Source organism: Vidua macroura, chromosome Z (assembly GCF_024509145.1).
Source record: "Vidua macroura isolate BioBank_ID:100142 chromosome Z, ASM2450914v1, whole genome shotgun sequence".
NCBI classification, from domain to species: domain Eukaryota; kingdom Metazoa; phylum Chordata; class Aves; order Passeriformes; family Viduidae; genus Vidua; species Vidua macroura.
In genome coordinates this window covers 32,634,127-32,650,494 of record NC_071611.1, presented here as the reverse complement: position 1 = coordinate 32,650,494, position 16,368 = coordinate 32,634,127, and the positions used below count along the sequence as shown (strand labels likewise).

Here is a 16,368-nt window from a genome sequence, read left to right as displayed (position 1 = left end):
GTACTTACTGTGATAGTAATCTATAAGGCATTCGATTAAAACTCATAGGAATGTGCCACTTAGATATGCATACATACTAACTTTAGATTCCCTTGGAAAATATAAATGTATATATCATGTCAGTGCTTTTAACATTTATTCTGTTCGAGGTTTTCTCTGTGCAAATCAATTGACTGAGCTTCTAAACTGGTCTTCAGGGAGCATCAAGAAATTTGTATCTCTTTTCTAATTTTTGTGAATTCATGGCTTGAGCCTTTCCTCTTCTTCCCCTGTTGTTGCTAAATTTGAAATTCCATTCACAAGCTTCAAGTATTCCTAGCTGTTTGAGTTTATATTGCCTTTTATTTTAATGGTCTTCTGACAATTTCTCAAGTTCCCAAGTGACACAGAAACTGTTTCTTGAGAAATGATACAGACTACACAGAGAGAAAGCTTAAGCATAGAACCTGAGGATACAGACTTGTTTTCCTGTGGTTTTCCTTGTCTTCTGGTGATGTATTCAGCTGACAGGGTTGCTTTGTGGTTTTTTTTTTTTTTGTTTGTTTGTTTTTTTTTTTGTTTTTGTTTTTGTTTTTGTTTTTTGTTTTTTTTTTTTGTTTTTTTTTTTTTTTGTTTTCCAATTTTGGCTTTATTTTAAAATTTGCTTTTCCTACAAAATTCTGGTCAGCTCCATTTAAATAGGGTGTAGAATTTTTAAAATGTAGAAGTTTTGGCTATTTTACTATATTACTGGCTGTTTTTTTTATTATAGTAATGTCACTCATTTATCTGTTTCTTCATGTTAGAACATTATGAAAAAGCAAAGCTGTTTTTATTTATTCTCACAGCTCAGACAGATAGCGTTACCAAATGTATCTTATCTGTAGTAATGAAACCTATTTTAAGTACTGAAAGTGAGTTTCTGACCTAGAGAAATACTTCCATTTTATTCACTGGAAGAGACTTCCCTGAGATTGGAGATCTGTTCAATACCAGTGGGACTGTCTCTTCCAGCTGAATACTGGTTAGACAAGTTAAACAACGGCCTTAAAATTGGGTGGGGACTGTCTCTGGTCTCATCTCCTTGTCATCTTCAAGTTCTGCTGTGCCTTTTTTTCTCCACCCTCAGTGAAGAAAGAATCAGGTTAGGGAACACTTAAATAAAGTTGTAAGTCCATGGGGCTTGACAGGATGGTTCCATGATGGGTGTTCCATTATTCCATGAGTGCTGATGTTATTGCCAAGCCATCTTTGAGAGGTCTGATGATCATTGGGAGGGGTTCTTGAGTAAGAGAAGAGAGCAAATACTAATTTTGTAGGATGAGAAGGAGAATCCAGGGAACTACAGGCCAGTCAGCCTCACTTCAGTCCATGGGAAGGTTGTACACCAGCTGATCCCGGACACGTGTTTCCAATATGTTCCATGTAATGGACAGGAAGGTGAGTGAGAGCAGTCAGAATGGCTTTATGAAGGGGATGTCACACTTCAGCAAACCTTTACAGTGAGGTGACTAGCTTGGTAGACGAACAGAGAGCAATGGATGGTGTTTATTTTGACCTCAGTAAGGCTTTTCACATTGTCTTCAATGACATTGTCATGGGAAAGGTGACAAGTATGTGTGCAAAAGTGAGCAGTGAGGTTGAATCCAGAACTATCTGGATGGTCAGGCACAGGTCCTCAGGGATGCAGTCAGTGGCACAAAGGCCATTTGGAAGATGCTGTTCCAGTGTACCCCAGGGTTCAGTACTGGAGCCCCTGCTATGGAGAATCTTCATTGAAGTCCTGGACAGTGGGGTAGAGTTTACCCTCAACAAGTTTGCAGCATAATATAAGATAGGGAGAGCTGGCTGATGCTCACACTTGATGTTTGGTCTGCTGTGTGGAAGAATGTGGATAGAGGATCCTCACGAAGCAAAGGGAAAGCGTGAATTTTCTGGAATTGCAGCTGCATATGCCGGCTACAGAGAAGGACCTCAGAGAAGGACCTGGGGGTCCTGTTGAACAGCAAGCCAACCACGAGCCAGCAGTGGGTCCTTGTAAGGAGTAAAGTGATAATCTCTCTGGGTAACATTAGGAAGAGTGTTGTGGGCAGGTCAAGGGGAGTTCGGCTTTGTCTTGTATGTAGCCTTGGTGAGGCCACATGTGGAGGACTGTGTCATCCTTCCAGGATGTGTAGCATTGTTATAGGCTCCCTGATACAAGAAAGGGTGAGATTTGGTGGAGAGTGTTCAGTAAATGACCATGAAAATTATAAAGACACTGAAGTATCTTTCAATGGGCAGAGAGGCTGATACTTGGTTTAAAGTTCTAGGGAGGTAAAAGTTGGCCATTTGTCTTGGATTGAGGTTTAGAGAGGTACAAATTGGCCATTAGTCTTTCAGAGTTATCTTTGGGTGTTATATTTTGATTTTTCAGAAGGTCCTTTCAAAATCTAAAATTAGTAAGCCATTAAACTCACTTCTCATGTAGAACTGTGTGAAGATGCAAATGATGAGGGAGACTTTAGTTTTGGTAATATTATTGATGGGACTAGAGACTCTAGGTACAAGAGAACTGAAATCCCAAATGCTTTGATTACATCTGCTTTTTCTGCCCTGCCATCTTGCAGTATTTCAGAAAGTGATTTCTTTTGCCCTTCCATCTATAGGCTCTTTTGTCCACTTAGACAGACAGTGCAGAGATTGCCTCCAGCTCAATTCTCACAACAGTCACTTTTCCAATTCCTGTATTGTGCAGAGTATACTCTATGGCTATTTTTAGTGTTGTGTAAATCTTAGAGGGAGATTTTTTTAACGCTGTAAAGATTTGATAAATACAATTAAAACTAGAAAAAATTCTGGGTAGAGGATTGTCTTTAAAAGGGACCACAAGTGATCAGGTGAATTTTGTTTTTGTGTAACCAGTTTATTCTAGACCTCAGTAGCCTTTGTTTTGATGATATATTTAAGGCCACATTAAATACTTTTGTCAAGGAATTTGCTAATCTACTGTGTTGTCAGAAGCAGTGCAGAAGATGTGATATGAGTTTCTATTATGTGAAAGTAGTCTGCTTACACAGTAAATTTTCCAGAGTTTGAGCTGAAGACTTTGTTTTATTTTTAATTTCTTTATTTTTAATTTTATTTTTACTTTATTTGTAATTTATTCTTAGTTTAGCTTATTTTTAATTTTATTTTATTTTTCATTTTAGTTTTAATTTTATTTATTTAAAAGCTTTGTCTGTGTTAACTGTTTTCAGTGTTTTACAGATGCCTGGCATTTGGGAAAAATAGTCTAGGTCAGTCTTCATGTCTTATCCTTTTCCTTTATAATGTTTGGCAGCACAACTTGCTTCCTAGTGTAGTGCTGCATTTAAGTGAGATAGTACATGCACACCATTCTGTCTGTAGTAGCTGTGCAGTTACCCTGTACTGAGTCTGATATGTGACTGCAGTATATTCCCAATGCTACGCAGAGATACAATCCCAATGCTACACAGAGATACATTCTGGAGGAACAGATGCCTGCTCCCATTCTGCACTGTGCTTAGCCTGTGGTATTCTTGGGCTTCTGTAGTGGTTGGAAAGTAGTGCCACATACTACCAGTCTGCCTGCTTGGTGGAATTGCCCCAGAGTGAAGGGCATGAAATCCATGACTAACATGACTGTGGTGGCAGCAGTCCCAAATTTAGCACAAATGGTGTGAGAATGAGCAAGCATTTTTTTTCTGCCTGTGTCCTCTACCTCCCCCCTGGTAAATAAATAGAGGAGAAAAAAACAAGTGTTAAAATAAATTAATTTTTACTGCATGAAGTTACAGAACTTTATTAAAATGCAACAAATTGTGTTTATTAAAGCCAAGATGTACTCTATAACACTATTTCAGCTAGTTTGCTTATCTGGATCTTCTTGATCTGTGTATTATGAACAAGCTTTGTAAATGAAACTTAAATGTTAGTAAGTAGACAAGTTTGCTTGTCCCAGGAATAGTGAATGGTTGCAGATAAGGTGAAAATTTTAATATTAAGATGAAGTTTGAGGAAGCACTTTGCTAAAGTAATCAGAAAGCAGGTTAATCTGAAAGTTCATGAATAGAAGGGTGTTCTCTGCTTTTGTATTGTGTTGAATTCTATTTGTATTATTGCAGGAAAAACCCAGAATTTTACTTACATTTTAGTTGTAATGGGTGTTCTTTGTGCTTAAGGGGTTTGTTTTTTTAACTGTATATTGATTTCAAATAGCAGGGAAGATAGAAGAAAGTTGCTGCAGAGATATTACATTTGCATCGTTAGCTCTGAAAATAGGGAAAAAGTGGATTAGCTTTTACAGTGTTACCTTTGTGTAATGCATCATGCTGCATGTTAAACTCTTTAGTTACAATCCCTGGGGTCTGATTTAGCAGTGTCATAGAAATCAACAGTTTCAAATACTTATCTAAGTCTTAAAGCTATTTCAGAATATTCTTTTGATCTTCAGGATCATGTGTCTGTCCACCTTCAATCTACTGTAATTGATACTCTGTGGTTCTGGTGGTGTTTTGGATTAACACATCTCCTTTCTTGCTGAAATTTTCTCCTTTAGATGTTCATAACCACTTTTTAAATATATCTTATGTCTTCATTTTGTGAGGCAAACTAAGCCAGATAGTTTCCTTAGACTTTTCATGTCCCTGATCATTGAAATAGTTTGTTATTGTACCAAGTAAAATCTTGAAACCCTGTGTTGTTATTCTTAAGTGTAATTTAACTTGTTCTCTGTGAATTTAAAAAGAAAAATATAGTAGTGTGACGAAAATTGACTATAGCCTTTAATATTTTATTTTTTCATTTAATTTGGTAAGCACAAGATAAACCAATGGTACTTGTTTTAGCTTAATTTTTGTTATTTTTGCAGGTTTGGGTGTTGACCCTAGGTGTTGTTTCTTAGCCTTTTCCCAGAAGTCTTGACTCCTGATTCATGCAGTAGCTTTCTGATTCCCTTTTCATAGTCTGTTACTTATTTTTGTAAAATGGAGAGTATACATCAATTTTTCCCAGATGCTATGCAGATAACATGAATTTGTTTAGAATATAGGGTTTCCTACAGGTTTACAACTGGTGAGAAATAGTTTCTGTCACAAAAGAAACTTGTTGACTCAATCATAAAAAAAGTCCAGCCCAACCTTTTCTGTATGGTGGTTGAGTGTATTTGGTGCAGTGTTCTTATTTCAGCTGCAAATGAAGCTCAGAGTAGATGACTGAATAATATTTACGACAAATCTCTTCACTGTACATTATCTGGAACCAGCTGTTTGTTATTCCTTGGCAGTCACTGCCTTATTATTGAAGATCATACTTCACAAAACTTGAGAATTAAATTTTATTTAATTAAATATTGGATTAATTACTGCATGTTACTTAAAGCAAAATTCTTTACAGACTTCTTTAAGATCCCCCACTCCAGATGTGAAACTTAAGAACAGGATTTCTTTCTTTGCTCTAAATTATTCTATTATCCACAATACAGCAACACATTACTTCTATCTAAATTTATGGGCTACAGAAGACTTTTGTTACTGAGGTCACTAGGGTCACTACACATTACTTGAATTGGTCGCAAGAGACTATTGCTGAGATGAGACAATAGTTTGACCAGTCTGACTAAAGACTTAAATGTATTTGAGTGTTAATAGTATGAGGACAGCAGTATTTCAGTATCTTTTCTTACCTTTCTAGAATTGTGCAGCTCTGCTCCAGCAGCTGAGAATCTGAGCCAAGTTAGCTTTTGCTGCAGTTTGGTTGAAGAATGGCAGATCTGTGCTAATACAGAATGGTGGCTTAAACATTCATTATAAATTTTGGGCCTGCTCTTTTGTTACCAAGAGAGTTTCTGAAAGCCCTGGAATTGCATTTGAATCTGTGGTGTTTACCTCACTAAGTTTACTTCTGATAGCTGTGTTAATGCTGGGAGTGCATCAACTGCTTTATTAGTGTTACTGAACAGTATTTGTGTGGTGTGTATGCAAGAGAAAACTTGCTAGTAGATATATAGTTTCAAGTCAGTGTAATAAAAGCAATTTTATGCTACTGACATTCATTCTATTAAAATACTTTAAATGTTGTTTTCGTTTAATTTAGAAGTTGTATATAGTATGTATCTGAATAATGGTTGCAAATGCTTTCGTGGACACAGAATGCAGACGCATATCTGACTCTTTGGGATAGCTTTGGTAGGGGACCTGAATAGCAGCGAAAGAAGGTAGAAAGAACCTTTTTAGTGTTAGAATGTGTTGCAGAATGATTTGCTAGTTATTGGTCCAGCTTAAGTTGGAAAACAAGCGAGAAACACACTAGTGTTGGCAGCCAAGCTGATCACAAAGGGTTTAAGCATAGTAAATCCTACCTTTGGCAGTACAGGTGCCTTGCTGACATCCCATTCTTATGTTTTGTGATCTTGAAGCGATACGCGGAATAAATAAATAGACTTCACAACCTGAGGTAGTTATAAAGTGTGTGTGTATGTCAGTGCCCGGCACAAGTGAGATATCTTTCCAAAAATGTGCCCTGAGCCTCAGTCTGACCTACACCTTTATTCACAAAGGTGTTCCATATGCAATACATTGCACAACTTTGCCATGCATATTCAGCCCCTGGCCCCGCCTGTCCTCACCTCTCATGCTAAATAGGTTCACGCCCTTCTAGGCATGCGTGGTTTGCCATGGTGGTCTTGCGGGGTCTCTGGTGGTCTCTTGAGGCTGAAGATTGTGGTCTTCTTCATGGTTGAACTTTGAACTTTCCTCCTTTGCGCGTGCACTTTCGGTCCTTTGGTGCTTATCTGAGTACACCTGTCAGTCTTGATAGGCTTGGGGACACAGGAGCCTCTTTATCTGGGTTCTTTGCATCTTTGGTCCTTTCTGGTATTGTTCTTTGTACAAGAAGCTTCAGAAATTTGCATTTTCTTATGCCCTTTGTAGCATGGCAGAGGTTTCTTAAGTAAAAGGTTAAAATTCAACACATAACTCTATAAGCTAGAATGTAAATGCTTAATTCATTTTGTTAACTGAAGTGAACTCCAGAAGTCTCTATTTCAATCTGTTTTCAGTTTATCAAAAATACCTTCCTGAGAATGAAAAGTATTCTAGAGCTATCAGTTATGTGTCAGATCATTTGAATAGAGATCATGCTTATAATAATTTTTTTTTCATCTATAGGGCAAACTTGTTGTCAACATCAGTGCGGCGTTCTTTCTTTCTCCCGGGGCAGCTCCGACGCCCTCCGGCACTGCCTCCCTCCGGACTTCCGGGTTCGCCGCTTCTCTCCTGTGTGCCGCTGGCACTGGCACGCAGGTCGGGGTCTGCCGGGTTCTGTCGCCCGTGCTACAGGATCCGAGGTAAAGAGTGAAGGAATGTCCAGATCACCCATGAGGAGAGCAGGAAGGCTTTATTGTCGCTGAGAGCTGCGGTGGGGGGGTAGTGACCCGCACTTCCCACTCCATGTGGGGGAAATGGTGGCAGAACCCTTGAGGGAGCAGGATGATATAGGGGATGTGATAGGGAGGGCAGACACCACCCCCAATCCATGCAAGTGACGCGATGATGACGTAGGACAGCGACCAACCAGCATACCCTGCAGGGGCAGACACCGAGCCTCGGGCTGAGTGGGATTGTGGGGATGGGGCGGTGGACACGGAGGTTCCCGGGGCTGGACGGGGGAGTGGTTACAGGAGCGGCAGAGGGGAAAGCCCAACAGCAGGCAGCATGGGGCCAGACACCGTGGGGGGGGGGGGGGGGAAACGACACAGGGGAAGCACGGGGGTACACAGGACTTGGCTAGCTAACACAAATAAGAACCCCTAAAACCCAATCCCAGGATGCAACAATTCCCTCTTTTTCAAAATATAAAAAAGAAGAACGGCTGCTTGATCTTCTTCGCTGCCCATCTGACTGCTTCTTCACTCAGCTTCTGCTCTTGGCGTTTCAGCTGCTGCAATGGCTGCCCTTTGCAGATGGAGAGGGCCTGCTGCAATGATGCTGGGGTGGTTCTTCCCTGGGTGCTTGGGGATAGGGGAACTGGGACAGCTTTATTACAAACATGGGGATTTGGGACACACACAGACTGGGGTGGCGGGAAAGTTTTTCTAGGGCTTTGGGGACAAGCATTTATAAGGAGATTGTGAGGTCCTTTTTCTTTTTGCATCGCCTGCGGTTTGATGCAACCCCCTGATTGGTGGGGTCATCTGCCGCACTCACAGGCACCCTGATGTTTTGAACTACCACCTGCACAATTACTTGATAAATCACAGCTCCCCTTAAGGTGCTGTGGCCTGCCTTATTTTTATCTTCACACGAGGCAGATGCGCGTTGTTTTCTCAGTTTTTTGGGGGAATGGGGTCTCCCTCCCCCCGTCTCCCCCCTCGCACTGTCCCTGGTGGTGCCCTGCCCAAAAATGGACATTGAACAACAAAATGTCCTCTCTGATCACAGTGGAAGCACTGGCGTCTTGATGGAGGCTGCCTTGGACCAGCATTATTTGGAGGCACAGCATCCAAGGCAACCGCATGGGTTCTGGGCCTTTTAGGGATCTCATGCTGTGTGTCAGTATGGATGTTTATGGATGCCGCTTCCAGGACAGACTTGTCCTGGATCTCTGATCCCTCCACATGCCTCTTAGCTGCCACCTCGACCCATTCCACGGAACCCGGAAAATGCTCAGAGACCCATATCGGCTTCCCCCTCCCCCTATTTCCCTCCCTCCCAGGTCTTCGGGAACCACGGGAATGTAGAGGCAGGGGCTCCGATTCCCGCCCCCCCCCCCTTCCCTCCCACCTGGACATCCAGGGCCCATGGGAACTTGGAGGTAGGGGTTCCCATCTCCCCCCCCGCTCCTCTTCCCTCCCGCCTGGCTCTCCGGGGCCCATGGGAAGATGGGGGTAGGGGTTCCTGTCCTCCCCCTTCCCTCCTGCCCAGCTCTCCAGGACCCATGGGAAGATGGGGACAGGGTGCGGGCAACAGGACGGGGGCTGCCTCCCTCAGGCAGCGGGGAGGAGACGGCAGAGCTCTCCTCGGTGGGGGAGGGCAGGGTCGATGACTCAGCAGGGAGGACATGCAAAGGACTCGAGGGAATGCCCACATGAGGGGGAACAATGGGTGAGGGAGTAACCTGACCTCTCAAGGGGGCGGCGCCCACGCCCACAGGGAGGCAGGTGGGGGTTGGGTTAAAAGCGGGGTCACTGGGAACAAAGGACAGAAAGGGATTGTGGGAAGAAGAGACCCTGCCATGTGGCTGCCCTCCATCTTGGGAAGACAAAGGGATCGAGCACGTGGCCTTGGCCTCCTCAGGGAGACAAAGGAAGGGGTTCAAAGAAGCAGAGCAGCACGGGGCAGCTCTAGAACCGGGATTTTCAGCAGGGAAAAAAGGATTGGAAAAGGGGTTCAGGGCCAGTTCCTCAGCGAAGTGGCCAATTTCGCTAAGGCAGGGGGGCCAGGGGAGCTTAGGGGAGCCAGGAGCACGGCCCACGCTTGTGGGGCTGCCCTGCGCCTTAAAACAGTGGAGTACCCCCCCGCCCACCTGTATTAGGGGAAGAAGGGGTAGGAAAGGAAGGTGGGGAAATGCATTCAGGGAAAACAACATTTTTGTACAATGGCTCTTTCCCCTCCCTGCTCGCTTCTCGTGCAGATTCAGCTTTCACCACTTCTGAAATCCGCAAATGGAGGGTGGCAAAGGAATCTTTCATGGAGGGATCCCTGCGTTCGATCCCCTCCGCCAATTTTGCTCCCACCCGCTCCCAGAACTCTTTTTTGCGAGCGTCCCCTGTGGTTATGTGTGGGAAGGAAAAGTACAGCCACCATACAAACTGTTTAACTGAACTTTTGGGGTAGGGGCCCTTCACCAATAGAGTTCCCTTAAGTAGGGTATAAAATTCCTTTTGGTCAGCAGATAGCACGGTTCCCATGCTACTTCTACCCACACAACCTTACCCCTGGTGCAGAAAAAGAGGGAAGAAAACCCCAAAAAACCGCGAAAGACCCCAGTGGCCACCGCTCACGCTGCGTGCTGCACATTCCGTACCCTTGGAAGTGCGGTAAAGCCCACCCAAGTGAAGGAGAGTATAGCCCGGGTACCCTCCCGTAGCTAGTACTCACCAAACTGGGATCTCTGCAAACAAAGAGCTAGCACCAGGGTCCTCGGTCCTGGGAAATTTCTCTTCTTTGGCTCTTCGTGGCCGTGAAGAGTTTCACTTCCCGTCCGACGCGGGGAAAAGCATCTGCGTGCTCCCTCGTGGGTGGCAGGGAGTTCACTGACCTACTTCGGGGGGTCTTCTCTCCCGTTTTCAGTCGAACACAAAGCACAGTTCCAGTGCATCTCTGTGCCTGCATGGTGGTGCTCCGTGTGGACTATGCACGCTCGGCTCGGCCGTGGCAGCCATTGATCGGTGGCGTGGCCGCGCGCTGGCGGTGACGGCTCTCCGCACAGCTGCCGGTGTTTCGCAGTGAGTCTCTGTCTGTGCAGGGCGACTCCGCCGGCTCAAGCCCCACTGTTAGACGCCATCTGCGGCATTCTCTCTTTCTCCCTGGTCCGGGGCAGCTCCGACACCCTCCGGTGCCGCCTCCCCCCAGACTTCCAGGTTCGCCGCTTCTCTCCCGCGTGCCACTGGCACCGGCACGCGGGTTGGGGTCTGCCGGGTTCTGTCGCCCGCGCTGCGGGATCTGAGGCAAAGAGTGAAGGAATGTCCAGATCATTCACGAGGAGAGCAGGAAGGCTTTATTGTCGCTGAGAGCTGTGGTGGGGGCGTAGCGACCCGCGCTTCCAACTCCATGTTGGGGAAATGGCGGTGGGACCCAGGAGGGAGCGGGATGATATAGGGGATGTGATAGGGAGAGCAGATGCCGCCTGCCCAATCAGTGGGAGTGACATGATGATGACGTAGGACAGTGACCAGCCAGCAAACTGCAGGGGTGGACACCGAGCCTCGGGCTGAGTGGGATCGTTGGAATGGGGCGGCGGACACGGAGGTTCCCGGGGCCAGACAGGGGAGTGGTTACAGGAGTGGCAGAAGGGAAAATCCAATGGCAGGCAGCATGGGACCAATAACCGTGGGGGGTGGGGGGGGGAACGACACAGGGGAAGCGTGGGGGTACACAGAACTCGGCTAGCTAACACAAATAAGAACTCCTAAAACCCAGTCCCAGGATGCAACAATAAGAAAGCTAGCAACTGTAAGAATGTTTATGAAACTTGGTAAAATACGGAACCAGTAACTTCAAGCTGGGTAGGCTATGTTCTCTAATGCAGTTTAAAAATACCTTCTCCTAACCTGCCCTTTGTTTCCCAGTTTAATTATGGCTGAGATGTTTGTGCCTATTCAAAGTTAGAAAGGTTTAATAATGAAAGAACTCTCTGTTCCCATGTCTAATTGCTAGACCAGGCATACATACAATTAGGTGAAAGAAAATGTTTTCTTGACTTTGGTGTGCAGTATCCACAGGAGTTGTGTTTCATGTTAATGCTTAACTGCAAACCTCTGAGTTTGGTCAGGTAATGTTCTAGAAATACGTCTGTGCTTTTATTCTTCCTATTTTTTTAATTAAAACTATTTGGAAGAATTAGCCCTAAAAGTTTGTCTCTTATGGGTTTATTGAAACTTACATATATATTTTTTTTTTGGTGACTTGGCTCAGAGTATTGTGTAGTTTTGGCCCAGGTCAATGTCTTTACCATTTAAGTTTATTTCTTTCTAAGAAAAAGACTGACTTTTCTGACAGAGCAGCACTATCAAAAAATTTTAGAGCTTTTTTAGCTGAGACTGTGAGGAAGACTTGAATCTGCTTCTAGCAATTTTTTTGCATCAAGAAATAAGTAGCCAGTGTCAGTGAGCTGTGGGAAGAGGTCTTTACGCAAAATACCTTTTCCAGTGATCACCCAGACTTTTGTGCAAAGGATAAAAGGTAAGTATGTTAGTGAGTTAATAACAAACTCTTCTTGTGGCAGTTGCATAAATGATGTTAGGAAGCTTGACTAGTTTTCTAACAACAGTAAGATAAATCTATTAAGTTACATTGTTAGTGGATTTTCTGTCCTATACTTAATAGCTGATGCACCAATAACTGATGATACTTTGTGGAATCTTTATGTTCTTACTTGGGGTAAACCTAATCTTACTCATTGTTTTTCAGACTGTAAGTGCTTCAGTCTGAAGACTTTGTTGTTGTGTCAATCTTTCAGTACTGAAAATATATCTTGATACTTTCTGAAGATACCATGATTCTTCTGCTTGAGGATGAGAACTGTGTCTAAGTGAAGCAGAATAAACTTTTTTCTTGCTGAAATCTGCTCAGATTTGTTGTTTCTTAATTTAATATCTCTTGGTTTATTTGTAAACATATGCCCTTTTGTATACTGTTGCTGAATGGGATATATCAGTAAAAATGAACATAGTTCCTTTTAGAAAGAGAAGCCATTTCTGTGATGGTTCATTGACTCCAGAATTTTGTTCATTTATATTTTACTAGTTTGATATAACTGGAAATACTTAGAAAATTTCTCTGTATTTTTTGTTGGTGTAGGAGTGAGTTGAATGACTTCAGCAGAGTAATTTGAAATTAGTTATTTGAGTGAGGCGTACCTTTAACCGTGTCTCTATTTAACTGAAACAATTTTATGTCCTGCCTTACAGTTTAACTATGGTATTGGATGTACCCAAAAACTTAGCTATGAGCTCACGTCACTAAAAACAAACAGCAGCTCAACTTAAATACAGTTTTACACTTAAGTTAAATCTTAACAATTCTATTAGACTTCCATTTAGAAGCTGGAACAGTCTTGCCTGTTGATGGAAATCTGCAGTAGCCTGCAATATTCTGGTTCAGGCCAGAGAACAACCACAATTATGAGTTACCAAGTTCAGATTCTACATTTCTTACTAATACATTACAGCAGCCATAGATTAAAGTGAATTATAACTGTGCTCAGTAACAGATTTGCACTCTGCTGTGCAGAGATGTGGAATCCACGTTTATTTGGGCCTCCCTATAGAATGTGTGTGGGTGTTTATTATGTTTTCACTAACTGGATTGCTAATAGCTTGTATATCATACTTAAAAAAATTTTGAGTCATTGACCATTTTGCAGTGACTAGCTGCAGAGCAGCTACTTTGGTTGCCCTAGTGTAATTCAGGAAGTGTTTAATCAATTTCTTTCCTGTCTGTGCTACAGTTCAACTTCAGGTAATATAGTTAACATTACCTTGCATTCTCTTGCTCATTGAGAAGTATTTTCTTACCTGTGAGAAGAGTGTAGGGTAGAAAAAATATTTGTGGGTTTTAATTGTAAACCATTACATTCTTTGGACCATTTTCAAACTAGAGAATTTTACTGGATTTTAACACTCTGGACATGTAGACTCTGTTTCCCTTGAAGCTAGAGATACTGAGTTTTCGATAAGCCCAAGTATGTAGGTTTTTCATAAGGCCACTGAGACTAACTGTTAGGGATTAATTTTAAAAAGTCAGCTTCTAGGAAGAATCTAACAAAATAGCTTGCCAAGTCCCTTATAGATAGCACTAGAATGTATTTCAGTATTAGAATGTATTTCAGGCTAGTTTTGCTGTAGTGTTCTGGATCAGACCTTACACAAGATGCTTCATCCCATTTATAGGAGGAGATAAAGAAATGTTACATTTATGTTTTCATAATTCCTATTATATATTTTATTTATGTGACACTTTAGTAATAAAACACAGATTTGATGCTATAAATGAGATGATGATAGATTCTAAATCAGATCTGTGAGGAAAATAATATGGGAAAATAGAAGGGAAATACTGAAGAAAAGACAAGAAGTGTAATCCCCTTGTAACATAAGCATCTGAAAGGACTAATTTCTTTTCTTCTTATTACAGGGACTTGCCATGATGTGCTAAGCCTGTTTTCGTTGATTTGGAGAGACTGGACCTAAATGGCGCAGCATGACTTTGCTCCAGCCTGGCTTAATTTTCCTACTCCACCATCATCAACAAAGGTATGTTTTGTACTGTTGTTTTGAAAAAGCACTCTCATTATTAGGGAAGTCTAAATGTCATAACCTCAATCAGAGTAAAAATGCAAATCTCTTCATGAGTACTGTGAAGATAGATGACTCCAGTAGAGATTTTTGCTTGAGCAGCTTAGTTAATGGAAAAAAGCACATATCTGGCCTTGGCCCTGGTTGGTTTAAGATTGCCTTCCTCAGATGTTTAAAATTAATTATTGTATTCCATGATAGAAGTACCAAGACAGAGCATGTACTTGATGTTCTTGCTTCTGATTTTTAATTGTGTCCTGTAAATTTTAAAGGAGTATTATTCTCAAGTGAGCCAAGTGATTAAAAATATGCTTTTTTAGACTTTCTGAAATGGCTCTGCAGTTGATAGTGGAATGCTTATTGCTACTGGTGGAGTGTGGTGCTTTCATATTGTTAGGCACCTTCACTCTGGTTGTTTCATTTAGACAGTTACTTTATGTAATGGGACAACTTGGAAATGGGAAATAATAATCTCTTAATTGTTAGAATTAGTAAATATTCCTGGAAGTCTTGAGTATGTCTATCTCAGAAATGTTTTTTCTACTCTTTATTAATTTGTGCAAATGCAGAAGCAGAGTCAGCAGTGGATATTAAAACTCCTGTTATCTGCTCCCCTATGTGTAGACCTATCTTCATTATAATAGTTTGAATTCAATATTTATATCTGCTGCTATGAGAATTGCTTTGCTTTTCTTTAATATATAAAATTTGTGCAGTCTTTCATCTCCATGGAAAATGCTTAGCCTTGAGAAACTTATGGTAATAGGCTTGTGGTGTTGTTAAATGCACAGATAGATGGCAGTGTTAATTGTATTCGTAATGCTTTGATTCTGTATGTCTACACAAACATAAGCACATTTTTTTTGTCAGGTCACTGAATGTCCTTATTTATATTGCTCTGTTTATATCTATTCTACCCTGACCTAGCTAGATTGTTTGTTTAGTATAGTCTGTTTTTGGGAACATAAAGCCTATATATTCCAGGACACATAGTGTCTGAAAATCCAAATTAAGAATCAGTCTCTTTGTTCCCATTCTCTATGATTTCTGATGCATTCAGCTCTTTTGATCTGATTTTTTTCAATGTAATATGTTTTAAATTGGAAAAGTATTTGGAGCTTAATTTGATATGGTATCACAACTGCAAAATAATCTTCACTACATATTTAGAGAGTCTGTTGCAGGAGCTTTACCTGCATGCTTTATGTGCTGGATAAAACAAAGCTTTATGTGCAGGATAAAACAAAGTTCCAGAAGTACTCTAGCACCACTAGAATATATCTGAGGTATGGGTTGTATTTGTCACCTCATTTGTGAATTGTGTGAAATTTTGTTGCAAGTGTATTTTTCCTGTTCTCTTCCATGATTCTTTGCCTCATGGAGTTTAGTTAGATTTTCTTCTCTTTCAAAAACTCCTTGTTGTATGTATATATACTCTGTATGTATATATGTATGTATGTATATATACTCTGTTGTAATATGTGTGTCATTGTTGGAATGCGCCTTATTTCCCTGTATTACCTGCTCCCTTAATGATGAGCATTCTGTGATACACAGCACATTTGGATTTTAAGTGCTTGAAAAGTCTGTCTGTAGTTCTTAGTTTACAGAATAAGACTTGTGATTCCTCCACAAGACAGGTTGCAAGTTTTGTGGCTCCCTGTCCCCTCTATTTCATAAAGTAGACTTATTTTCTGCTGTATATCAAAAAAGCAGAAGAGAGCAGCAGGTAAGAGGGATGGAGATGAAGAGGAAGGAGTGAGGAAGGCAAGGTGTCTCATGTTTCGTGCAGAATGGAGCTGGGGTGAAGCTATGGTATCAACAACATTTAGACATTTTAAACATTTGAGAAGTAGAAACTGAGCTCTGCTTGGTCAATTTTTATATTCCTGAAGTGTAATCATTTTCAGGGATTACACCGATAGGACCCTGGTTTTCCCCTTGAGCCCTTGGTAGCTGAGATGTTTTTCCTTGCATAGCTCAAGGCTGGAATTATAGAAACCTGCTACCAGGAAACTGTGATTGTGAATGAGCTTTGTAATGTGACATACAAATTATAACTTGATTGAAATCCATCTCATCTATTGCTGCTGATTTCTGTTTTAACAGCAAGCTTTTCTCATCTCTCTGTCAACTACACAGCAAAATCCACCTAAATAGGTGTGTTTTGGTTACTCAGTGGGTTTTGTTCAGGTCTGGAGCTAATGTGTTTGTGTCAGTGCTGTATTGCAGATGGGCAGGTGGAATGGGAAGGTGTTGTGAATAGTGAAACCATTTTGGGACATGGGCAAAACTTTTAAGAAAGTATTGCTGTGAAAAGGGTATGGGAACATTGCAGATGGATAAAATCAATTTTACAAGTTCACTTTTAC

The 16,368-nt window shown here is 41.7% G+C and overlaps 1 protein-coding gene across 6 annotated transcripts in view; it reads left to right on the top strand.

Annotated features, from left to right (window-relative positions):
• GPBP1 (GC-rich promoter binding protein 1) overlaps window positions 1–16,368 on the top strand; it is a 39,982-nt gene that overhangs the window by 7,303 nt on the left and 16,311 nt on the right. For 2 of the 6 annotated variants that reach the window (XM_054003147.1, XM_054003144.1), the window contains 3 exons: window positions 7,149–7,327; window positions 11,724–11,882; window positions 13,836–13,954. In XM_054003147.1, the coding sequence (XP_053859122.1) occupies window positions 13,892–13,954 (63 nt within the window). In that variant the 5' untranslated portion in view covers window positions 7,149–7,327; window positions 11,724–11,882; window positions 13,836–13,891. Of the gene's footprint in view, window positions 1–7,148; window positions 7,328–11,091; window positions 11,207–11,723; window positions 11,883–13,835; window positions 13,955–16,368 lie in introns of those variants that run through there. The other 4 variants (XM_054003148.1, XM_054003145.1, XM_054003146.1 and 1 more) reach the window with 4 other exon arrangements.